This window comes from Solea senegalensis, linkage group LG21 (assembly GCF_019176455.1).
Source record: "Solea senegalensis isolate Sse05_10M linkage group LG21, IFAPA_SoseM_1, whole genome shotgun sequence".
NCBI lineage: Eukaryota > Metazoa > Chordata > Actinopteri > Pleuronectiformes > Soleidae > Solea > Solea senegalensis.
Genome location: NC_058040.1, coordinates 10568794 through 10596458, shown reverse-complemented (window position 1 = coordinate 10596458; position 27665 = coordinate 10568794). Strand labels below are relative to the sequence as shown.

General features: G+C 41.3%; 1 protein-coding gene across 1 annotated transcript in view; it reads right to left on the bottom strand.

The window, feature by feature from the left end:
• unc5cb (unc-5 netrin receptor Cb) overlaps positions 1-23286 on the bottom strand; it is a 134775-nt gene extending 111489 nt beyond the window's left edge. Inside the window, exon 1 of the mRNA XM_044012117.1 lies at positions 23147-23286. Within this exon, the coding sequence (XP_043868052.1) occupies positions 23147-23213 (67 nt within the window). The 5' untranslated portion in view covers positions 23214-23286. The remainder of the gene's footprint in view (positions 1-23146) is intronic.
• Between the last annotated feature and the right edge of the window lie 4379 nt (positions 23287-27665).

Here is a 27665-nt window from a genome sequence, read left to right as displayed (position 1 = left end):
TTTCCTGTCCATCACGCCTGTGAGTCATCCTGTAAAATGCACCAAGCCAAAGACACCGCTGTCATCGGCGGTGAGTTTCAACATGACAGCGACACAATCACATGCGTGCACATGCTCTTTCCCCCTGGTGTTGTTATGCAATATATTATGCGATGTATTAAGACAAAGATAGGAAATTTGTCAAATTTGCAAGTGTAATGAATGAATTCATTTATTTATTATCTGTTCCTTATTTGTGCCACAAAGAGACAAAACTTATTTGCTCAGTTTTACTGACTGTAGAATTTACTGAGTCTTATAAAAAAAAAAAAAATGTTTTACTTTACACAACCACTGAACATGTCGGAGCAGTTCATTTATTCATTCTTTTTTTTTTTATTTTTGTTTTAGATTGTGCTAAGAGTGAGGCATGGGCTTTTGAATATTTTACAAGACTGAGAGAACGGTTCAGGGGCAAAAATGGTAAAAATGAAATGCAATATCACCAAAACACCTGAAAGGTAGACTCAACTCAAATACAGCATGTCCATTAGTTACAGAGCGATGGATGAGTGAGACAGAGAGAGAGACAGAGAGAGAGACAGACCACCATGCATGGTTTCCCGAGTGCGACTGCTGACACAAGCCAGACCTTGACCTTATGGCTCCAGCCACTCGTAGTTCAGATTTCTTATTTGAACGCTCAGCCTGGAGGAAGGTGAGAGTCAGATACAACCCCCTCAACAACACATCTAATATCATGCTTTTGCCCGCGCAGTGGACTCTGGATCAAGACCTTCATATCCAAGAACCAAGATAGAGATGATGATATAAAAAACATGTAACCTGAAGATTTACAGCCTCTTATGAAGCTGCGGAAAGTCTGCTTGTTGTTGTAGCAGCGGTAGAGGAAGAATTTATTCCTCTTGGGTACAAATGAAAAACAACACATAGTTTGCACTCATTCGTACATCACCCCAAAAAACAAAAAAAAGGAACTGACGATAAATCAGCTGTTTTATGGAGCTAAATGTTCTAAAATAAACACTGTGATGCGTTCATATCGCGCTCCTTGTATACACACAAGTGAAGCTCATTAATCAAGGCCCATAGGGTTTACAGTCACTCGAAGGAGACTGCAGTTAAATAGCAGCTGGTGGTTTTTCAACAGGAAACCAGTACTACAGTGTCCACAAGGCAGTATCCACTGGTTGTCTGTGATTCATTGTTTAATAAACACAGAGAGCATCTGTGAAGAGAAGTATTTACTCTCTTTCCACGATGACTCTAATCCACAGTGGTTCCTGTGTGGCCTTTGCTAACCACATAAGAGCTTCTGATTATCTCTCGCTCACTCAGGCTCACAGGGGCCAGACCTACAAGTCGAGCACAGCACAGCGCTGCAGCATCTCCATGTCTCCATGTCTCCATGTCCCATTCATGCATCTGCAATATCTCCTCTCCATCTCCTGTTTCCTTCTTGTGCTTCCTTTTCTTTTTTTTTCCTACAGTCTCCCCTCCCGTCTGGGGAAATGGTCTGGCCTTTCTGAAGTAAACAGGCATTAATCACTCCTTGAGAGGGAATTGTCTGAGGGACAGCCTGCAGCGTTTGAAGGGGGGGCCCATGGGAGCGGGAGATAGATGCAGTGGCGGTGTGGGGTGTTATGGCCCCCCGTGGGATGTGCACCGCACCAGCTGATGGGGTCAGCGTGTCCACCTTAGGTAAGTGTGTCAAGGACAGTGAGAGGAGGAAGAGGAGGAGGTGGGAGTTTGGCCATGGGTGAACCACACTGCTGTAAATTGGAGCAGAGAAAAGATTCCGTTTCTTCTACAGTGTGAGCTCACACACACTATTTTTTTAGCAGATTGAAAAGAGTTCACACGTGTGGCATAAATTAGCGAGTGATCCGTCGTGAAGACGAAAGACACGAGAGGGAACAAAAACCATCACACACACTTTCCCCGATGACAACGGTGTCCTCTCACTTCTCCCCGTAACATCAAGATGTGAATGATGTCATTTTATTCTGCCGATATTTAGAGCGATATTTACCACTCACAGCTTCAGATGATTGCACAACAAATGTCTGATGTACAGTACAGTAGATAAATCGCACTAGTCTCACATGAACCAAAGCACGACTGCCATTTGAATTATAATTGCTTGTTCTTCTCGACTAACTACGAGAAAAGCTTTTTTCCTCCAATATTGTTTTAAAATCTAATCTAATCTTTACTCTCATAGAATGGGTTTTCATACAGATTACACACGTAGAATGTAACACCGTATTATTCCTATACATAGGGCTCAAAATACGTCCGACCAGCTGTTATCTAATTTAACAATCCCGGCTAATTAGTTAAAGTGTATTCATAACATGTTTTTATGTACGCGGACATAAAACCTCGCCTTATACTGACCACAGACCTCTGCCATCAATCATGATCTTCTACTATTTAATTAGAGTAACCAGCGTTGATTAGCTTGTGTGCGTCACAGTCCGACCCGGCTCTGGGAGAAGAATGATTTTTACTGGCAAACACAGACGTTTAAGACCCAGAGAAAAGAATGCAGATACCAGGTGATAATGAGAAGTACAAAAATGCTTTCTTTAAATCTCTTGTCATTAATGCTGGTATTCATAAAAGTGCTTGTGTAAAGATTTTTTTGTTTTTTTGTTTTTTTTTTTCAACTGTGCCTGCTGCACTCGAATTCCCTTAAACTGAAAGCCAGACACAGCTCAAGTGGGCCTTTTGCAAACTGCCGTTCTTCTCCAGCTCAACAAATGACCTCACCGCCTTAGACTTAGAAACATATAGAAAAGTGGGGCCATTAATGTGTCTCACGTGTTCCAAAACATAGATTTATCCCAATTAGTTGAAAGTAGGTTATTAATGGCGAAATCAGTCTGTTGGGACGGGTGGTCAGGGGTGGGCCAGCCTAACATTTATTTGCTGTGACATTTTTCTGTAGCTTACTCATGGTCACCGGTGGATTAACGCATACAGAGTGTGGTGAACCGTTTGTCTTTTGTTTAAAATGCACCAGAAGGTCAGAGTTTTTTTAGCTCAATTATATGAAGACTGTCTACAAACTTGTTTTCACGGACCACCTCAAAGAAAATCCCCTCTACATTCTGTGTTTTGTTTGTTTTTTTGGCGAATTTTCATCAGGCTTCGAGCAATTACAGCCTCTGATGGTCTCCAGCTCGTTACAATAGCACTCAGGCAGCGGGGAGACATATGCTACTCATCTTAAGTGGTGCTTTAAAAGTATTGATGGTTTAAAAGCAGCTAGTAAGTGATCAGTGAGGCGACTCTGTCTCTCTGTTTCTTCTTCGTTGGTGGCGTACAATTATTAACCAGAAAAACAGAAAACTTTAGAAGCTTGTTTTTGTTTCGAGTGTTGCTTTATATGTGGTCATAAATGAGTATATGACGTCGCCATCTTACATTAAAGTCATATTCTTTGCCAGAGAAACCACCACGGAGGTCAAAGGTCCCCTGTTAAAGCATTAACGGTTCTGCTTACTTAAGATGAAATGACAGTTGGGCAACAATGAGTCTTGGCAAAGCAACAGCGGCGCGTTACAATCAGCCAGATGGCTGCCAAGAGATGTTTGGATATAACGGAGAGGAAAAGCAGATTTCATACTTAAAGTTTATCTTTCATGTCTTAATAACCCACAGCTTCATAAAGCTGTCAAACATTTAGAAGATTTTACGTTTCAGGTTTTTTTGTTTCACTTATGCAGAACAAAAGCCACATCAGAAGGAAGTCAGTGCGGTGCAAATAAGATAGTATATCATTTCAATACTTGGCTTTCCTCATCATCTTCACACAAGATTATTTATTGATTCATTACAATACTGTTTTTGGTTTCCCCTTTCTTTAAACAACCACCTCATTACCAGTTTCACACACACAAAAAGAAAAATCCAAACTCCTGGTAGATGAAAGACGGAAAAAGGGCCACATACTGTTCCGAAGCATAACAGCTCTCCACTTACGCTGCAACGCTTTCATCTCACTCGTCTGAAAGTCATTCCACTTTCTCCCTTTGTTGGGAGTGTGAGTTTCAGCCGTGTTTTGAACCGACGCGACGCGGCCAGGTATGTTTGTGCATCCGGCATTGGAATTACGCAGAGATAAAGTCCTGCATGGCGAGGTGATGTATGAGCGGGGTGTCAGGTCTGTCTGTTAACAATGATTTATGGACGCCCGAGGCGGGAGCAATGCAAGGTTATGGTAATGGAGTCGGACTGAGGAAGCTACTGTAAACACAGTGTGTGACAACTAATGAAGGCTCACACAGGAATCCATTACACTCTTTCACATTCCACATTCCACACCACTGCTTGAGAAATTATCCTGTTTTTTTTAGAGCAAAAAAAAAAAGGACTTAAGTACTTAATTTGAGAAACGCTGCTTAACTGAATAACAACTGCATAGATGAATGTCCTCATAGTCTGGTGAGGAGAAACATCTGGATGACAGGGGAAATGTTGCCTGGACTATAAATCTCTACTCTTATGAGGCTCGGACCAAACAGGACAGAGTCATGTCTTGCCCGGTGGAAAAGTGCAGATCATGTTCTTCCGTAACCTGAAACTCGGACTCATCAAAGAAATTCCAATAAGCAGTGAAGACACTTCCCAGAGAGCATCCTGTGGGGTTCCTCGTGGCCAGCAGCACTGATGGGGCGGGGTCATCTGTGTCAAACTCCTCTGCCCCATCACTCAGCACCGGTCCCGTTAATGTACCAGCCATCTGATCTGCACAGCTGCAGAGTAAAGTGTGTGTGTGGGGGGGGGAGGGAGGGAGGGAGGGGGCATGTAAACACAAAGAGCTCGAAAATCAAAGGGAGAACAAGCTGGACATGGAGAGCAGTGTTCTACATCCTGGTTGTATACATTTACAAGCTACTCCTGGCCCTCGCCGCTGCACTGTAGACGAGGACACAGACTGTCGGCGGCAAGGTCAAATGAACTGCGGCGCGACCTCATTCGCGACCCTCTAGAGGTCACGAGTGAGTAAAGAGAAGTAAAGTCGCGTGACGGTACGCACAGAAAACAAACGGGGGCAAAAAGCACAGGCCTTTTCATGTGTAGTCACAAGGTAAGCATCCTCGGCTGGGAATGACCCGCTTGTCTCATTATTAAGTTGTTGCCAGAGGGAAACAATATGCAAACCAAGCAGGAAAAATGGAAATCAAAACATCACCTCCACCTCTCTCTCTCTCTCTCTCTCTCACTCACACACTCACTCACGCCCGAGTCCCAGTGCATTAAATTATTCAGCTCATAAAGCACTTACAGTGCTGATAGGTAAGGACTTTAATTTGTAAATAAACATTTGCTTGCAACAGAAAGACAACTCTCACATCATTTTTTTTCTTTTCCTCTGGCATCATTTTCTAAGTCGTTTGTGCCACTCCAGTCGTGAGGAAGTAAGTGATTGTTGATGGAGAAATTTGTGTATTAGGTTAAGGATTTATTTTTGTACGTCGCACATGTGGTGCATTCCTCCATAAATCTGTTTTAGTGCAAAGCTTTAATGCATATCAGTGAGTACACAGCATACATACTCACTGGGGTAATGAACAATTTGGGGTTGCAGGGGGTAAAAAGTAAATGTTCTAGAACAAAAATGTCCTAAAATGCACCTGGAGAATCTTCGGTTTGTGACATCAGACAACAGAAGTGTTAACCCTTAGTGCTCAAGTGGCACAGATCGGTGTCGCAAATTGCCGTGGGAATAATAGACAACTCCTTATATGGACGTCCTGGTGGTGTCACATATTTAGGCTTTATAAAACGTGTTATGATTCATTTTTAACGGGAGCCACATTTGTGCAGAAGTCACAGAATAAACTGGTTTTATTCAATTTTTGGACTGTGACATGATTCCAAATTTCAAAAATTCAATTCCATTTTAGAAAGTTTGTGCTTTTTCTTTGCTCACGTGTTTATATTGTTAGTGTAAATAAAAAAGTATATATTATTTCATCAGATTGCCTATAGTTTGTGTTGAAAAAAAGGATAAAAGACACTGAGTTGCACTTATATTCTTATAGCCTCTGTACATGCATTTTAACATAGTAATGGAGGAAAAAACTGTCTGAATTCTCTGTGTTCTAAAAGGGTTAAAGGGAGCAGCTTTCACGGTATTGATTTCATTGGTCTAAGTGTAAAAAACCAGACGTTAAAATGGGCGCTGGTGAAAAACAAAAGAGCCTTGATTACATTGTTGTTGCCCCTTTGCAGCAGATTGGAGCCTGGAGAGCTTTCCATGGAACCCCTGCTGAGACAGACTGTGGTGGAACAGCTCAGACCTTCACGCAGACTTCACTTGGGGCTCAGAAACAGGGAAGAGGGGATGTAGCGGGGACACCTTCTGGGCAAGGGGCGTGTGATATCTCAGGACCCCTGCTCTGTTTCTGCTCCAGGTTACAGCAGCCATAACTGAGGCTCCTCCCCTTCCAGCTCACGCAGGGTCTGCTTACCCTCAGGTTGAACCTCAATTAAAAAAGAAAAAGAGACTAACCGTATAGTCTATCTACAAGAAAGGAGTTTTAATTTGATGCAAATTATGTACAAACGGAATATTCTATTCGAGAGCTTGGACCAAATTCCAGTCAGTTGCAAAACAGAGAAAATACACCTGCAATAAATAAACACAGTTGCACTGTTTTTGCGTGATGCATCTCATTTTCTGCATTATAGCTGTGCTTCAATGACTGTTATAATAACACTTTTAGAATAATTATTATTATATAACAACTCCGCAGCCACCTTTTACTGTTTAAAGACTTTTTCATTTTCATTCAAGCACAAACACAGACTCTGAAGATGTGCCAATTTCTTTGCTTAAAAAAAAAAGAAAAAAAGTTCATTATGCAAATGTATTCTTGCTTGCTTGCTTGCAAGTATTTCAAATAAATAATTAGCATTTTGACAGTCTGGCACTTAGCGATTTCCCCGCAGTGACAATAACGCAGCGTTAACCCTCTCTTTTCTTCCCACACCTCTTACTACTGTTGGGGGTAGCTGTCTTGTAGGTACAATGCAAACACTGCTGGTCTCAATTTCATCGACATTGTTGCTACACTTAAGTGCAGTAACCTAATCCCTTCAGACAGAAGGGTTTCAACCTCCGCCAGCAGGCTGCGAGGGGAGGAGAGCCGCGTGGAAGTGGAGGAGGGTGTTGTCACTGCACTTTATGGCACTGTGGCATACTGTAGAGGTGACACGGGCCTCGGGGTAATTTAGATAGGGTTCCTCTGGCCCGAGGTGTTAAATTCAAAACCACATTTATTATCACAAAAATGCTTTTCTTTCAGCATCTGCTCACTTAACTTTAATTATGGGTTCCTTTCAGAGGTTGGAAAGCCATTAAGCTGGGGTGTGTCCAAGTCTCTCCCTCCCTCTCTCTGTGTAGTGTGGAGTCCTGTGTCACGGCTCAATAGAGCTCTGATGGAAAGGTGGAATGTATTTTCTTTTACGTTTTCAAACAGTGCGACAAGAGTAAGACGCGTGGAGGATTGAGAGTGATATGAAAATATGAATTGATCACCGGAGATGCTGTTTCAGACTGAGCGTTTCTTAACATGTGACTATTTGGAAACATGTGTGCGTGTTTTGTCTGTCGCAATATACAGTACATGTTTCCTTTTACAGGCCTTTTGCGCGCTTGGCCCATTTTTGACTCATTGTTGCTGCGGGAACCCCACTGGGGAGGAAGACGAGGGAGATTAACTATGTTGCCTGTTGGAGAGGCTTTGATGTTAAGTCCTGGGGGAAATGCCGCTCAGTCACATTTCCCCCTTTATCTGCTGCATGTCATTCAACATGTACAAACACCTCCACAGTCACCAAGTCCCCCACGCTGTGCGCCGCGCCTGCATCGAGAGTCATGTCATGAGAGAAGGTCATTAGTTTTGTTGTTGATGAATACGTTTCTGGAAACATAGAATCCGTGGATGAAACAAGCACGGTGAATGTTGCCTGTGCACTGTAATAATATCCTGCTCTAGTCACATACATAATGCAGAACAGATCTTGTGACTTTGCTCTGTATTACAGTAATACGATATTCGTCGGAGGATTGATTTATTTTTAATCGTGTTTATTTTAGGGGGAATCATAAAGCAGAGTACATATGACGGCGTTTATATAGTGGTGTGTAACTTTTATAAAGACGTCCTTTATTCTTCTTCCTTGTCAAAACCAACCACCTACTAATATGGCAGGCCTCGGAATGAGCTACGCAGTTCCGTCACAATAAAAAAAACACAGGTAACACCATGTCATTGAGCGCCGCCAGGATATTCACAAACTTAATGAACTGATAAAGGCTACAGACAGGTGCTTATGGTGCAATATTAGCTTTTTCTAAAAGAAATACTTGTAAAGTTTGTAGAGTTTGATTAAAAGGTAAAAAAAAAGAAGCATCCTACAGATTTAAGATCTGCTTCCATCCCTGTGTGAGTGCTTTCATCCTTGTTTATGAGGCTTGTGATGAATATGTTGTTGTTGTTTTTTTTGGTTATTTAGGAACATACATATAAACATTGCTCTTGTCGGAGCACGTTCAAACCATCAGTGGAGATTTAAGGTGGGCGAGAAGACAGTAAACCCAACATGTGGCGACATGGCTACAATGGTCTATTTTACATAATGTGTGAGATCTTTTTCTTTGATGGGGGAAAACCTATCCCTCGCCTTTTATTTACATTTATGTTGCTCCTCTCTTCCTCTCTATTTTTTTGGTTATTAATTCCTCTTCATAGGCTTAGTATCGAAGGCAATTTAAGCAACATTTAGAGCTGTAAAGATAAAGCTTTTAGCTTCCATGGCAGCTGGAGCCCTCTGGTAAGCTGTCAGTGTGATTGACAACTGAATAAAATTAATTTTCAAATTCTAGAGGGAGGACTACTACAGGGGCTGACAGCAAACAGGTACAAAACTTCAGGAAAAAGGACTTCAAAGGCAATTACAGGCTCTAAATGTAAATGAGCTGCATGTGCCATCCTCCCACTTGTTCCACCCTTTGGAGACCCCACCCTCTCTCATTTTGTCCAGTCCTCTTTTTGGCGAGTTTTGAGAGTAAAGCAAAAAAAAAACAGTGATTCTGCATCCCTTTGCATTCAATTATGATTCATGTTTTAATCTTCTAACCTGAAAATAAGAGAAAGACACACACACACACACACACTGTGTTTGGATATCCGAGCGTTGGAGTGAAGCCAAGCGTAGCTGAGATTGCCCCTTACGTTCACACGTCGGCACACACCTTCTCCACTGCATGAATATCGACTTCATGTTCAACGGCCACGTTCAAACGTACGCTTGTGTGTCCTATAGTGAGCTCCGATAGTGTTTCCGCATTTGCACGACTAAACAAGAACGCATAAGCTTTTGAAGGACATAATATAATCATCAATCTGCGCAAAGCTACATTAAGATTTCGCTCAAACAGCCTTATTGATGACATTTCTTTAAGGGAGTACAGATTGGAGAGAGGAGATGAGAGGACTACGATTTTACCAGATGGCACATTGTGTGTTCTTGTTTCTTGGCAGTGTGACCCTACTGAATATTGAGAAGAGAAACCAGCTTGGATTTTCTGGGTAAGAAAAAAAACAAAAACGTGTGTGAATTTATTTGGACTCACTGTCTGTCATCTTCTGTATTTAACTAGATGCCGCCGATGGTAGAGGGTTGCATCGCTCAATCGTTCAAATACTAACCTCAGAGAGACGATCGTCACATCGATCTGAGAATGATTTGCGGAGCCCGAAGTCTAAAGCAATCTGGGTCAAACGTTTGCCCACTTTGATTAGCGGCCACACAAGCATCAATCAAGCAATTAAAGTCATTATCAAGCTTTATGTCCCGTCCCTCGGTGAAAACAGATGTACCACTGTGACAATTTATCTTAATGTATGGCTCGGAGGTCTGTTTTACGTTTCCACGCAAGATAATAAGCCTCGGCACAGGTTGAATCTTTTTCATCATGAGCTCTGGACCCTTTAATTAACCTCCTCCAACAGTGGAGGAGACAACAGGCAGCTGGACTGCATTTGGGGACAGACTGGGACCCGGGCCATGTGTTTGGCAGGGAATGCTGGGGTTGAAGAGAACTCGGATGTGGGGAAGGAAGTGTCCAAAAATAAAAACACTTTTCCACTTAACTTGAACACTGTAGAGCACTGAAGACTAAACAACAGCTAAGGGCACACTACTGAAATAGACAAACTGTCATGTTTAGAACAAGTGGATTCAGTGTGTGTGTGTGTGTGTGTGCTGGCAGACAGATTTGACGGTTATGAGATGCTCTCAGTGGGAAGTATAGACGGCAGTAGCTGGGCTGCCACCTTGAGGTTTACAGATGTACTTAAATGTATTTAGTCATATGTGATGAGGTGTGAAACAACTGGCGCTGCTGAGATCATTTGCAGTGCTCCATTATAATATGACACTCCAAAAGAAATTGGTTTTCAGCATTTGGAGTATGACGGTATCAGAACATCCGAATTATCTTAAAAAAAACTAAATAAAACAGGGATGATAGGGAGAAATACTGAAATATGAACCCTTATGGGAGGATTAGTGTATGCTCCCATCTTGAATAAATCACTGACTTTGCATATAGCTATAGTTCCGGCTATAGGAAGACAGAGAGGACCCACTGCACCATGCACTCTATACAGTACGTACTGCACCCGCCTCTATACCAGACACAGTGACGGCTGATGGGAAAGGGCTGGTTGTATGTCACAGTTAGAGGCATCAGTGGGTCAGGCTCCGACTGAATAGGACACATGCCGGCAAATTTATAGAAGTATTAAACATTAAATGCTCTAATGCCGTTGCAATTTCATGACAGGGAAATGGGATAGTTAATAACCGTCTGAGTGAGCAGCTTTCTAGCTTGAGATGAGCCACAATTAGGTCAAAGTGGCTGGTGCATTAGCAGAAGGACAAGAGTTTCAGGGACTTTTTCTTCTTTGGGATAGGTGAAACGTGGCATTAATCACAGTAATGTCGCTGCGGTGCCGGTAAGAGACAGCCCCTGACGCCTTCTGTGCATAATAGCCCAAATTGAGCACTGCATTCTCCTGCTAATTTATGTACTGCTACCAGGGGCTGTACAGTAAAGCCTTCTGAAGATGCTTATTGCTCTATAGCTCACACAGCGGACGAGAATACTTCTTGGCAGCGCATAGAAACTTTACTGGTATAGTTTCTGCTGAAGTTTTATATCTGCAGACTTTGATGGAGTCTGCAGAGCATCAGCTGCAGTGTTAAGGATTTGGAAGTGTGGGACAATGAGGCGCCGGCGCTGACCGGAGTTGCTGTGGATCACCTGTCTACAAAAATCTGTCTCCAATGTTAGGTTACCTGTCTTTCTTTAACTGCTCTGAAACAAACTTCCACCCTGTTTTTTTTTTTAAAAGCATTGTTTCATTTCTATTCTATTACTGATTCTTTTCATTTGGTAAAATAAAAAATTCTAAAAAAAACTACATCATACACTGTACATATATGATGAAGTAGCAGGTATGTTTTTATTAGTAACTATTCAGTTTAATGGCCCCAAATGCCTTGTAATTCCTGAGGTAGCAGGGCTCCCACATGTCCTGGAAAACCTGGAAAATGACTGAAAGTCAATTGTCCTGGAAACGCCTCAGTTATCCTGGAGAATTATTCTCCTCTTTGCTTTTAGCCGGCCAGTGCTCCATGTGACGCTTAGCCTATCAGATTTGCATGTCCCCTGGTGCCCAGAGATTAAACTATGGACTTGCAGTTGAAGAGTGTTGAAAGTGAGAGGTTTTTCTCCCTGTGACATACTGAAGCAGCTGAAAATGTCCTGGAAAAGTCCTGGTATGTTTAGGAGGGACACAATTAACAATTTCAGAAATATGGCAGCTCTTAATAAATAAGAAATGCAGAAAAAAAGCAAAATACACACATTTGCCATTTCCATTGTATGCCAGTGTTATTTAACTGTACATAAAAATGCAAAAGTCTTATTTTTGCACTGATGTAATTAACTACATGGATACAAAAAAGTCCCAAACCTCCACCAATCAGTGAATATGAAAAGTCTCATCAACAGGCTCATGCAAATCTGGAAATGTGCAGTTAATACGACAATATGCTCTTTCCTCTCCACAGCAGCGACGCGATGTCAGCATAGCAAAATGGCTTCAACTGCAAGCTACAGATGGGACAGCATGAATACAAGATGATGTAGATTGAAGTACCAGATCCAATAAGCCGTTCTCTGGGTAAGACAATGTAAAAAAATCCTCAAAAAATGCTCTTCTTCTTTCCTGCACATCTGCACAGGAGAAGAGTGTGTGCGTGTTATTCATCAGATTTGCTGAAGCAGCAGTGTGTCTCTCTGTGTGCTTTCTGACAGTTACCCTGATACGGGAACCAGCAAGAAGGAAGAAATCTATTAGTTTGCCCATACGTCTGAGGGATGGAGTAAATTTAGAGAGCGGGGTTTGAAATATTCCGTTTTCTGTGGAAAATGTCGGTGAAGCAAAATGAGCGGCAATAAAAATGGATTCTTATCTCTAACAACATGTTCACAGACGGAGAGAGAGAGAGAGAGATGCCACTTATATACTTTATATAATCCCTGTCTACATACGAGTGCATACAACAAACACTAATGTGAGAAATGAAATAACTTCAGTTCTAGAGCTCTGCCGGAAAGGTAACAACTTTCAGAGGGTCAGAAGGGGGCAAGATTGAAAACCTGCACAAAACTGACACATACAAAACAACAGTTTTATGGGATACAACTTTTTTTAAATACTGTGACACTGAACGTCCACAAACTGTGTATAAAAAAACCTGACGTCGTATTCCACTGCGGAAAGTGAAGCCTAGGACAAAAGAACTCCATTAGAATGGAAGTCATTGGGAAAATGAGCTGACGTCTCACCTGATTTATAACGTCAGTAAACAATCTCCCGGATAGTTTATGGTCTCAGTCGCTAGTCAAGTTTGTAAATTATGTTCCCGTTTAGAGGGAAATATGAGTGGACAGCAGTCTAATCGGCACTTAATCTAACAGGTGCCTGTTTGCAGGTGACCGCGCGGTTTCAAAAACTGACCGGCGTCACGACAAGAGTTTGTTTTGCACCCGGACAAAAAAAACATATTCCATATTATATACATTCTGTGTAAACGCACAGAAGAAGTCAGTGCTGACTCTCCGGGAGTAATTCATTCTTTTAAGTGTATGTGAATTTTAAGAGGACAAATTTTTATCCCTTATTTGATGACAAAATGCTGAATCACCACCATGTGACGCATTGTAATGTGCTGCCCAAGAAGGCTCTATAAAAGCATTTAGTGCTCCGTAAATCTCTTTAATAGATGAAAAAGTAGAGGGGGGAAAAAGAAAATCCATACTAAAACAGATACAAATTAGTGAATGTCTCCCGACCATACATAGTCCATAGCTTTCTTTATTTACGGAACAAAAGTGTAATTAATTAGCAGAGGGAAACGCTTTAAAAGCTACAGAACTGTTACTTTATGGAGAACAAAGTGGTGACAAAATTCCTGTGTGCATTTTATTCCAGCGATAGGCTAATTATGTGCTCCATTTGCTCTCACACGAGCGCGCACACACTGAAGTAAGTAAAGTTCACTACTTTAGCACATTTACCTCAGTTGGCCAAAGTGCTGTAGTGACAATACAAATATGCTGTATATCTATGTACACAGTGCTTCACAAATGATTGTAATAGTAATATTACAATATTATTATTATTATAATATTAGTAATAGACCACCACTCAATGTAAGGTCTATGCCACAGCTGCCCTAAATGAACCACATATTTATGAGAATTATGCAAATCATTATTTATGTTTCTGTAATGGTTAATACACCAGTATGTAGAAGCTCATTAACCAGAATTGTAAAAAGTATTATTGTGTTGCTGTTTGACAAAAAAAAAATGAACAATAGATATTATAATAGTAAAGCACATTATTATTTCTTGATTAAAATGTCAAATTCAAGTTATTTACTTACATTCCTGGACAGAAAAGTTAGTTTTAGTGGTTGAATGTTATGCTTGATTCAATTCTGACTCAGAGAAGAAGCCCAGTGAGTCGGCCCAAATTTGGCAATAAAAAAGGGAATTCAGTTTGTTATTTGCCAAATAAATAACAATAAAATTTTTAGATTAGAAGATTTCTAAAAATATCTGTTTTCTCATGTGCGTTAATACATTATATACACACACACACGACAAAGTCTTCATCACCAGGTGGAGTTTACTCCGCAGCCATGGTAATTTGACGTGGGAATAATACACCTTCCTTATATGGACTATATGTTACATATTCAGGCTTTAAGAATGTGTTTTCTTATGTGTCGTTGAGTCAGTTATGATTCATTTTACGTCGGATTTTTAGTAGTGATTTAAAGTAGCAATAATTGTGCAGAAGTCACAAAAACCAGTCAAATGAACTTAGAACCGTGACGTTTTTCCAAATTTCACAGATTCAATCCAATTTTACATTTTGCACTTACAAATTGCTCTACGTTACCATTACATCCGCATGGCGGAAGTTGTTCATCTTCGTGTCAAAGCGCACACCACATTCATTGGATCTCACAAATGTTTGTGCGACTGTGTAAACTTACAAAGATCTACTTTACGATGGAGGCTCATTAAATATTTCAGGAATGACAATTGGGAAGATCATCATGTATCAGGGATCAGGTATCAACACTGAACCACACAATATCATTAATGTGGCCGACATGCAAATGAGTGAAGAACTCTCATAAATGACGCTCGTAAATTCCACTCAAAGATTCACTCGTTGACGCGTTGTGCTGAAAAATTGTGCACAGGAAGTGTCAGCATGGCGCACTCTCGGATTCTTGTCGAAATAAATTACAATTACAACCAGAGTTCATATTGAAAAGTAGCAGCTCCTACATTATCCCGGCAATTAAGACAATATAGCTTTATGGAACGAACTTCTGCACAAGACAAGCCAAGTTAATGATCGTGTGATCTATAAATTACATCATTTCATGTAAATGAACTATAGGCATCAGTGTCTGAATAGCTAATATGTTTATTACATTAAGAAATGAAAGGCCCTGAGCCAAGATGGGAATGCACCTGCATAAACTAAAGAAACTGCCATTTTTAATTATATAATTATATAATTATTATGTGTGCATTTTTAAGTCATCTGTTCTTCCTCTGAAATATAAATGAAATTTTCTTTGGCTTCTGTCTCTTCTGTCGTTCTGTCGTGTTCCAACACATAGACTCATTCTGCCAGTCTGAGTCGCACACACACACACACACAGGCTGAATCTCCATTACCGAGTAGACTGCACTTGTCCCCTCTATGTTTTATGCATGAACGAAAGAAAAAAAATACACAAATGCAACTCGGTTAAAATCAAGAGCAAGGAAAGACCATCTAATCATAAATAAACAACCCACAATTTCATAATGAGGTGGAATTAAAATGCACCGGGGTTGGAGCTTTGACAGTGTTTCCTCCATTCTGAATATTTTTGAATTCTTTATTGAATCTCATTAAGTTTGTTTGAGGACAGACAGAGAGACTATCATTTAAGAGGGAAATGAGTTTGCATATAAGTTGTAACATTGTGTGCGTTTGAAAACAAGTTCAAAAATAGACAACATGTGACTCAGTTGTGATTTGATTCATTACCACTGGTTTACTAAAAACATGAATCTTAGGAAAAATCTAATATGTTGCAATATGGGAGAGATGCTAATAATAATAATGTATTAATGCACTTCTGGAATGTAACTCCCAGTATTGAAACAATCATGCCTTCTACTGTTGTGGATTAGCAATGATCGCCATAAAGAATTGTGGACAACCTAAATTTACAAGACACTTAACCCCCAAGTTGCTCCTGACGGCTGTGCCAGCAGTGTGTGAATGGGTATGAGAAAAATGTGTGATAGTGAGGCATCTTTGTGTGGTCAGAGCTGCAACTAAGGGTCCTTTTCAAAATCCACAAATCTTTTGATTATGTCCATAAAATGTCAGAAACCGTTAAAAAAAAAATATTGATCAGTGTTGGTCAAACCCGGAAATGATGATGTTCTCAAAAGGAATGTCTGGTTTAGCTGAAACAATCCAAAATCTTGCTTTAATAATATGAAAAAAGCTTCAAACCAATTAATCGATGAGCAAATAGTTGACGTTTCAAAATCTAGACCGTTTACCATTGGGTGGCATCGCAGCGTTAGCTAAGAAGAGTACAACAGTTCAACTATGTTTCAGGGAGAAGCAGAGGTGAGGGATTTGATCATTACACAATCCTTTCCTCCAACATCACATTGTGGTTTCTTTTTACTAAACTTTGACTCGTCCCTGCAACTGGTGCTGCTCGGAACATACTCTAACTCACTCACTCGTCTTCTACCGCTTTATCCTCCACATGAGGGTCGCTGGTGCCAATCCTAGCTGACGTAGGTCAAAAGGTCGGGGTACACTCTGGACAGGTCACCAGTCACACCTATGGTCAACTTAGAGTGTCCAATTTGGGGATTAGACAAATTGGAACCATTATTACATCTACACGAGTTCTTCTGAATAAACTTTTATTCTCACGTCTACCTCTACATTCTGGGAGAACACTTGAGTAGATTTTAATTATTCACATCTTCTCAAACTGCCTGTTAGGCAGCTCCACGGTTAAGCCTCTGACAGAAAGGCAACGTTAGTTAGGGCTGAACAATTCAACGTTTAAAAAAAAAAAAATAATAAAATAAAAATATAGAAATCACATTTTGAAACAGTGCAATTAGCAAATTGCAAAGGCTGAAATTAAAGTCTTTCATTTCTTTGGACAGCTCTGTCTTCTGTGCAAATTAAAAAAAAAAAAATTGTTACTCACACACGTTGGAAACACAGTGCAACAGAATAAAAGAGGAGTTCATGTTTTGATGGTGATACGTGGTAATGCTCAATCAACATTTTAATCCGTCAGAGAAATTGCAATTAGATATTGTCCATAAATATCTTGTTCAGCCTCAATATTAGCTCAAACTTTAGAAGATTTTTAGTTTGTCCCTTGTGGGTTATTGTAGAAACACGGTGGCACAAAATGGCGGGCATGTCCGGCTCCTGATAAAACATAAAATGCTCATTTTGGAGTAAAGAAAAACAACAATTCATACAATTGTATACTTACAAAAAGTAGGATTATTTTATCTTCAGTGGCAAGCGAAATAATTTCACCTCGATTTGACATGATGGACCATTAAATGTCTTCTCATTGAAAATTGATGGGATATCTAGCTAGAATTAAAAGTGGGCAACACAAACATCTGCAGATTTTAGACCCATTTCGGCTCAGTGTGAAGGATAACGTGGGATTTACTCATTTTGTGATTGAAGATAAATATATTAGTCGTCAGGACATACAAATGCTATCATGTTGGCAGGGAGTTGTTATTCTGCCGCTGTCAAACTGCTGCACCATCAGTTAATTGTGTGGCGGAGCGTATAAAATGCATATAATACCACTCAAGTAAATTGTTTTGGGAAATTGGGCCGTGCTTGGTGCTAATGACTGTATGAAAAGAAAGAGAAATGTTGAAACCCGGCATTTAGAGCAGTGACGTCTGAGCTTTTGTCTCACGGTGATTATTCCCATCTCTCTGAAATAGACATTAAATGCATTATATTATATATGTGAAGATTAGGAGTTTTCCTTTAAATTCAGTTTTTATGGTCATTTATTGCAGTTCAGTATGAATTCTAAAGAAATGATGTTTTGGGTTGGACTGACTCATTTCGGTCACTCATCATTTCCCGCTGATACTCCCCACATGTTCCCATTCCGTCACAGAGTGCCAGAACTTTGGATTCCTCGAGTGGGTTGTTTGGGGAGCAGGGCTAAGACAGCCACGCTCTCTTTGCTCTACCAGACGGGGGTGAAATCCACTAATCGGCTTTTGTGGCCAAACGCGATAAAGCTGCAGCAAGGATCAGGCCAATTTACGGCGCGGCAGTTCTGTCTGTGCCGCATGAGCTGCATATCCACAGAGCAGGAGCTCTGCATCCTCCTCTTAAAAAGATTTCATTACTATTAGGCCTGGATTGGCAGAAAATAAGTGCATTGTGAGGAGCCCGCCTCACTCATCTGTACAGCTGGCGGATCAGTGGAAATGGAGAGCTAAGATGCTGCTTCATATACTGTCTCAGTGTGAGGTCTCCACTCATTAGTACCGAGCGTCACAGCACATACAGTAGTTGCAGATATTGGCTTGTCATACAAACAGCACACCAGACTGGATATGGTGTATTACATGTAATAAAACACTTCAGCGTCTGATCTATCATTCCCTCCATTCCCTTCATTTCCTTTTGTGGTAGATATATTAAAACTGTAGTGGCTAATGTTTGGTCTGTGATGTCATTATTCTACCTCTGTTTACTCTCCATGAACACAAATGATGTCAGATTATTGTTTGTTTGTAGCCATCTCTCTGTTGCATTGGTCTGTCATGACAGAACATGAATTTAACGCCATCGTATACTCTTGTGCACATACCGTGCACGCCGAAGTGCACGTCGGAGTCTTGTAGTACCTGACTTCACCATCGGGTGGCGGTGCAAGTCTGGACGCGTTCCTACCAAGAAGAGAACGATGCTACGGCTCACTTGGACACGTCTGGTTCGAGCGGCTCACAGCTGAAAGGTCCGGGAGTCGGGTTGTCAGCCGGTTTGTGGGTTGCCAGGTCGAGGCTCGGGTGACTATCCTTGGCAACTATACTTCTCCAGTTGTTGAACTGTTTTTTTTCGGCTTGGTGCACCGAGCTTTGCGTGCGGGTCCAAAATCTGGGTTGCACACACAGCCTTGCGCGCTGATGACCCAAATTGCGCCATGTGCACGATGCACGCTTGGTCTGTGCGCGGGCCTAAACTTCCTGTGTGCAGTGTGGGGAGATCTAAACACCTCTAAACAGGGAGAGAGAGAGTCGTGTGGAGCTCAGTTTGACAGTAGACTGAATGTAACTGACGTTCATTTCACAGTGACACACTTATTTTTCCCCTTGAATTTCTATGAGGTGCTCATCGCCGGTTTAATAAAGTAAGAGACTTGAAACTTAATCTCAAATCGAAGTAAAGAGTAAAATAGGACTTATTTATTTATTTATTCAGTGCAGGCTCTGCGATGATATTTCCTAGAACTATGTCATATGTGGAATAAGCTTCTTATAAAGTCAGCGTGAACAGTGAAAGGTCAGAACTTCAGCTGCCAGTGGCAGCAGCACTGAGATCTCAACTGTGGATCAGGACACCAGTGGCTGAGTCAGGGAATAACTGCACATGAGAGAGAGAGAGCTTTTCTGACAGTCTGATAAGCTTTCACAAAGAGAGCCTCGAAGGCAAACACTCCGGCGTCATTTTTGATCCTATACGTGGTTTGTTAATAAAATGGTGGGAAATCTTTCTCTGTCAAAACAGATTGTTGTTGTTTGCTGCTTCACTGCAGCTGATGTGGTTTTTTTCCCCTGCAGGTCACTGGTTACTGGTATGATTTCACAGAAATCAGACAGTTTCATATTGTTATTGTACCTTAAATTTTGGAGTTCCTGCAGGTTTGGCTACATATATAGATTTGGCTGTGTATATATATATATATATATATAATGCGTCAATGTTTTTCATTGGAAATCTACAACTTTTAACTTGAAGACTTTGTAAGTTTAACGTATTTTGACTGAAAATGCCTCCGGTGATAGACGTTGCGCTGGAATCCCTCTGCTACACTTCATTATCACGTCCAACACCCGACTTCTTTCAATAGTGTCAGACAAGACAAGGTTCCCATCAGAGGCAATTATGTACCTGCGGTGTTTCAGTTACCATGGGCAACATGTTATGTAACAGCGAGACAAGAAGCCGGTGCGGGAATGTACCTCGGATTTCACTCAAGAGAAGAGCCTAACAGCAACAACAACAACAACAGCAGCAGCAACAAAACTTTAGAAGAAACATATTCGCAGATGAAAATCTAGACACGGGGCAACTAATTATTTTTGGAGCACCTGTGGAAAGGGCGCCAGAAGGCATGGATCAAAAAAGGAAGACGAGATCTTTATACAGTGCTCACAGTGATTAATAAACACAGAGTATTTAAAATGGGTTTGGGAACACAGTCAATCTCAGGTTTTATTGTTGGTCTTTGGGCTCGTGTAATTTTTAGAATATTGCTGCCATCATTTTCGAATCGTTCCTCATTTTTTCCCCCTAAAGCCGTTCAGCAGAGAGCAGTTATTTGGTGACAATAAGATGGAGTGCACATTCAAGCATCACAGGTGTTGGGTGTAGGGAAAGGGCAGGAGGTGTCTGCTCTGACTTAGATAAGGTGATGCGGCAACAAATATCCTCAAAGACAATGAAGCAGAAAAAAAAAAAAATAAATTCCAAATGTGTTGTATCATTACACCTTCTGTTCTGTGATGACCTTGGCCTCTGCAAAGTCTTCATATTGTACAAAGAAAACCAATACTGTCTGTAGCTGAGTGATAGGGATGCACGGAAATCCTCTTCATTTTATATTAGTTTATATAATAAGAAAAAAGTTTTTTTTAAGAAAGAAGCATATGGTTCTATGGTATGTGAACAATACTTTTTCACTGATTTATGTCCGGCCTTGCAGCGCATGCATCACGTGTGTAAAAGCAAGGACACGTTGTCCTGTGGGTAAATGCCCTGTAAGACCAGACCTCATTGCATCATTCACAACACGTCGAAAATGACTGTTCACACAACACTTCTGACTTCACTTACACATGGTGTAAACTGTCACGTGCTTGTTCAGTAAACATGACAACACAAAATGCCAACTCTGCTGTGGGTCATGGTCTTGATGAATAATCACTGGCAGAAAAACGCTGCCAGTGAAATCATCTCTCTGTCTTAACTCAACTGCTGGCATCACAAATCTAAAGGCCCAGTGTGAAACATTAGTGACACTGAGGGGTGAGACCACAGAGGGCAACTAAGTGAGGATTTCTCCGTTTCCCAAGTGCTTAATGGAACTACGGTGGCCTTGGCAATAGGAAAGGGTGTAAACACACTTTCACGACAATCTCCACTTATCTACTTAAATGAAATGCATGGCTGAGATGGCATATACAAAGCTGCACATATAAAAGGCCCAGTGATACTCCTATTTCGTCCATTTTATGTCATCTCCGTCACTACCCTACATACCTCCTTTTGTGTATGGACATTTACAAAATACTTCCTCTAGAGGGCAGTGTCGAGAACCAAGTTGCAGGCATCAAAATACCGACCATTAAAAGAGGTTATTCTTATTGTTCTTGATAGGAAAATAGACTAAAAGTCAAGCAGATTATGTAGGCGGAATGTAAGACCACTGAATGTAAGTCGTGGCATTAATGGAGAATGAGCGAGAGATCAATGATGAGCAGCATTTTTAATACTTCTGTCTTTCCCACGACTTTTGACAACTTGCTTCACCAGATAGCCCCCTTGAATAAAACCACAGTGTACCAGTGATTGAACCCAGCAGACACTCTCTGATTTCTGGCTGCAGGGATAAAGACTACTAACTCTAATACTGGCCCCACGTTTCCCAGTGGCATCGCGCCGCACACAATGACTGACCAATGAACACTCCTAAATGTTACACACTGGACCTTTAATTAATCCAAATAACCACAAAATAGATAGCAGTCACATGCCTGTAAAAGTTATCAAATGAAAAATCATTGTGTCCATAATAACTGACCAAACAATTCTGCCTTTGTTCTCTTCCTACTCAGCCTGAAACCATGAAATCTGTCCACCTCACTTCTTATTTTCTTCTGAATAGCGACGACTTATCTGGCATCCAATTCCTCCGTGAATCTCTCTCGCTGCCCGCCAAATTTTAATGAGCTCCTTCAGCCTCGTCGTGCCATGCCCTCTCGTGTCTGCCTCCCATTCACAAAGACATTACAGGTCGAGGCTCAAGGGCGTCCTTTTTGTCATTGACGGCGCCGACCTCCGCGTCTCTCCCCCTGGCACAGGGTCAATTATTCACTGTGCGGGAACTACACCTGTGTCCCTGGTGAATCTCCCCGACAACCAGCCCGCCAGAAAAAAATGAGTCCATTACCATGGCGGTGCCAGGTGATGGATTTCATGTTCGCTGGTGGAGTGCAGGTAAAAACCCGGGGAAGCCGGTGAAGGTGACCCTCACAGCGGAAGTATCCTTTACCAGCCGTGCGTGCAAAACACACAGACTCCCATGAGGGCATATCAGAGGAGAGAGTGGAGCGCTAGTTCTGATGTCAGACGTGTTTGTTTGTTGTAAGTTATTGTAGTGTATGCTGTAAACCTGAACAACCTTGAGCTGCAAATTCCTCCCCCATAAGATGTTCCCTGGTGGACTATAATGCCTGTGTAACATCTATTAGACCAATAAAAATATAGTTCACTGCCTGTTTATGTGCGTGGGTCATACTGGACTCTGTGGTTTCTGACCGGTGACATCATAAAACAAGCACCAGTCCTTGCTACACATGTATTGTTCAGTCTGTAGTTAAGGGGTTGTGGTCGCTAAGTATCGTTCGACATGATAAAGACTTTTACGATGAATATAAGAGGCAATTGTGGACTTTTTAAAGCTGGGGTCTGCTCGCGGAGATATATCACCTTTCACTCCACGTTCTCAGTACCCACTAGTGAGGTGGCATCTGCAGTGCTCAAGGCAGGATGGCAGCCATGTAGGATAGCACCAAGCCAAGCTGTTAGGCCTGCTGTCCGCTAATCCATTCCAGTGCGGCAGCACAGTCTGTGAACCCCATGCAAGCAGCACTTCAGGTCAACAGATACGGTTAATACATGTGTTCAGAACATGTGGTCGGGACAACAGTGCTCCTGGACCATGACTAACAGTCTCCGTGATAGACCGGTTGGTGTTTATCTCTCATTTCTTTGACCAATGTGTGTGTTCCTGTAGCTATACGTCGCTTTAAAGGCTGTACATCCTTTTTGTCTTTGTGCACTTGTGCGTGCCAGGAGACTTGGCCGCGTGTGCGAGGAAACAGGTGAGACATGTAGAGGGGGCAGGCAGGTTTTTGGAACAGACTCACCTCTCTGCAACTTTGGACCGTTGATGTGTCTGTCTTCGTCCCAGCGTGTGTCAGCTGTCCCCAGCATGCAGAGGCACTGGTGTGTACAGCTCCAGTCTGCCACTCCACGGCCTCGCTTGTTTCCCAGTCGCTCCCGGGCTTTCGACCAGGCCAGACATGGCACTGGAAGGAAAAGAAGCACCACATGACTCTCAGGCTTGGTCACCCAGTTCTTGCTTTTGTTCAAAAACTAAACCTGTTCTTGCTTTTGCTTGAAAATGAGGCGATTTAGTGTAGTGTGACGATATAGTCATGTTCTGTGTGCTTTAGCCTGATCTAGTTTTAAATACATCATGTGCAAACATTTCAAAGAGCTTTGAAAAATACTAATATTTGTTTTATGTAGGGTCAGAAAAGCAAAATATTCCTCCTCGCGCTGGTCAGTTATGAAGTTGATGTCAAAATTGCACTATAAACTAGTGAACTACACCTACTGGGGGGTGAAAAAACACAGCTGTGAAACATTTATAGTATACTAAGTGTTTTATGGGCGGTTTTATTGCACATCTGCCATGGGCGCCGTTGTAAGTGCTTGAATTTACTGATATGTGTGAAACTCTTATTGAAGTACAATTAATAATATAATTGAATTATTAGCTCTTGTGCTTTTTAATTGCCTTTATTCTTTTTTTTAGTAATATACAATATAACTATAATATATTCTTACAGTTATCTGCATATCTCCAACCCTACACCACAGCCAGACCAAAACTCAAAGACGGTGTTTTCCCCCCACACATTCTCTCACGCACGAGAAAAGAAAAGCTTTTCATCTTTCTCTATTATCTTGCCATAGTTAATGCCGTGTAATTGGAGTATGAAGTACAATAAATAGTGTCCCTCAGTCTCCATCATAATTACAGAAACCAAGGTCACGAGATTTTGTTTTACTCTGAACACCAGAAAAAGGAATTTTATCATCTCCATTACAAAAACATCGCCACTGTGACAAATTAATTTGTAAAAAAAAATTGTCCTGAAAGATTTGAATATTAAGTGACAGTCACTGCATGTGTAGAGCACCCCCTGAAGGCACTTAGATGAATTATGAGTCTCAATCAAACAGACAAAGCATGTTTTCACAAAGCAGCACACCCACAGCACAGTGTCAAGAGCTCAGTCTGCTCTCTACTCTGATGCCAGAAGTGCTATACAAGTATGGAAACGTCTTATTTTGCGATTTAAGTGAATTGATCATTTATCAAAACAGATGCACATGCCAGCCTATTTGTTTGTAACCACGCTCTGCGCTGCTCTGTTGACGCTAACCTTTTATTTACAGTTGAATCACAGATTGGACCTTTAAGCCTCATCCCCCAGAGGTCTGAAAATGAACTTGTTAAATGTGTTACGACATTTAAACAGACAGGCCCGGACAGCCTCTCACAACTCAGAAAGGTTTTTTTTCCAGATATAGATAAATGTCAGCAATGTGGCTGAGGTTTTACTGAAATAGAGCAGAGATTATGCTCGCTGCTGATATTTACACAGTAGAGCCAAGTCTGGAGGATGGAGGAAGACATGGCCAGCTGACAACATCTGTTTCCATAGTGATTATTGAGCCTGACACTAGAAACAATAAGAATCAGCTTGTTAAATGTCAATCAAGTGTGAGTCTGTAAATGTCTTTATATGCAAATAAGCAGAATTGTCTCATTGGGATGAAACAATAACCTCATGGTCAATGCTAGAACATACGTGATGAATGGAAAGGACTTTTATTAGATTAATTCGCCCATTTCTTGCACTTGATTGCGCTTTCCCTCCTCTAAATCACGGCGACACGGGCCGCAGACCAAGACTCACCTTAGTCTGTGGTCATTAATCCGGGGAGAACCTGAAGCATGTGTCTCTGAGTGATCGCCCACAGAACTCAAATGAGGAATCGCCGGGAAAATATGAGGAGAGAAGAAGGCCAATTTGTGCATTAGCCCCAGCAGCAGGACAGACAGGCACTTAATTCTGCGGTAGCGCATCATTATATGCACCATTTACCAGATGCCCATTTAACATGCAATAATTAGATCAGTCAGTTTGGAGAGGGGGCAAAAAAAGCGACAGTGTGGGCTACTTAAATAGGGTCCCTTGCCATAACATTAGAAACCCCCTACAGGGTCACTTGTCAAAACTGTGTGAGGGATTAATTCTTTGCAGTGTCAAGGAGAAAACGTATAGAATGGCCCTTTTTTGGGTTTCTCTTCTTTGTTCTTTGTCCTACCGCCTGACGCTGAAAGGAGGTGCACATTACAATACTGCATGTTGTGTAAGTCCTCGAATATTGGACGCATACACTGATCATCTCAAACGTGGTTATGATTGACAAAATAAATAATAACGAAGACGAAGAAGAATTCCCTTTTTATGATCAAAGAGACAGGGACGGAAGTGGGAGTGCTTCATTTCACCCTGTGATTCATTTAAAAATATTTGAAGTTTTTCTGACTCAAACAAATCTCATAATTTGATTATGGAACATTTATTCTACCCATGCGACTCATTGTCTTACATATTGGTACTGATTATCACAAATTTCCTCAAGTCTAAACCGATTTCCTGCTTTAAAAAAACAGTCCCTCCATGTCTTACTTTGAACATACAATGTGTGACATTTAAAAAAAGAAAACCCTCTGCACCTGAACTCCGCTCTGTTTGGTTTGTGTTAATAATGCCAGTCCATTTCAGGAAGAGAATCACTTCAGAGTTAATTCTCTGAAGCAGGAAGCAGATAATAAATGGAGGCGCAGGTCTGCCTGGGTAGACCCAGTCGCTCTTGTGTGATGGGCCAAAACCTCTGTGCTCTGTTAGTTCTGAGAAGCAGATGTTGAATCCTCAGCTTTTACTGGTGCCGTTATGTAGATGTGAACGGGAGTGATATATGGACGATATAAAGCGGAATAGGTTCGACAGCAGCTCGCAGGCCCTTTCATTGTCACTGTGTGCAGTGTGTGCGCGCGACGTGCTCCTTTCAACTGAGGGCAACCGCGGAGCACTGCTACATCCCCTGGGCCAAAGAGTGCGAGTGGTACCAGAGGAGTTAAATGGCCTGAGGAGGACACGGTCCACCATGTCTGCATTCTGTAAAGCTCGACGGAGCAACCTAATAAAATGCTAGTGGAGAAGATGTTCTTCATTTTGTGCAGGGAGGCTAAAGTCACACACTGACATCTGACGTCTGCCGCATTGTACTGCAAATGTAGCACAGTCGGGATTTACATGACACAGCTATGCATGCTATGCAAGAGTTCACACTGTGAAAAGTCACAGTATAATAGTGTATTTAGACAGGAAAGTACTGCTAAAGGGCAGTAATGTATGGCACAACTGTGCAGTAGTTTACGATTGGCATCGGACGATTTAAACATTTTACGTCACGATTATCCTGGCCAAAGTAATTGCGATTAATAATATTATTGAATCGCTGAAAAAATGTGTTTTTAGATTCTTAAACAGGTGCAGCCCTCTGACTGCACTCACGGAGGTCAGCGACATCGCAGATACGATACATATGGTCAGTCAAAAATAGTTGAATAAGATCATAGATGATGAATGAGTGAATGAATGAATAATAGGTCAGGAAAGATGCAACCCTTTAACACCGAGTGTATCGCAGATGACACGTTGAAAAGCTGGGATAGTACATAATGAGATATAATGGGCTTATTACTGTAATTTCACTCACTCACGCTGTTGCAGGAAGCCGGCGAATCAGGAGGAGAGTTGGAAAAACACCTGCACATAGTTTCAAATGTCAAATTTAACATGCAAAATCTGATGTATGCCGCTGAGTGGGACTGGATTTTCCATTCACGATTAACGCGATAATAGACATTTATCACAGTTAACTATAGTAATTGTAGGCGCCTTTAATCCCGATCAGCAATAATATTGTATATTGCCCCATCACTAGTTTACTATATAATGACTTACTCTGAAAGTCCAGACACAGCAATTTACTGTAAATATACACACAATAATTACCTGTGAAAGTACAGTCAGCGTAAATTTACTCCCATTCCCCTCTTTATGTCCTTTTAGTTCATAATTGCACCTATTAATGAAACATATTATTAACACTATGACCGGAAAAACACAGATTTATTGTTACGCTTATTACAAAACAAGCAAACTCTGGTGTTTTCCAGAGTGATTCAGCCATTGTCACCTGATCTGAGCTCTCAGTGTCAGCCAGAGATGATGTATCCATTTAATAATAGAAAGAGCTTTGATTTGTGACCCAGAGATTGGCTTCGACTTTGATTGGCCACCGAGACCATTTCCCTTTGTAGATAAAATGAAAATACATTGAACGTAATTTATAGATGCAATTTTGAGCGACAGTCTTTTTGCTCATATTCGATACGGCAGCATGTGTGTGTGTGTGTGTAATGAAGATTTAATTTTCTGCCCGTGTAAGAATTCCATTTTCTGATTTGAACTTACATTCATTATTTTAAGAATAGTCGTTATTAGTAGTCCTTGA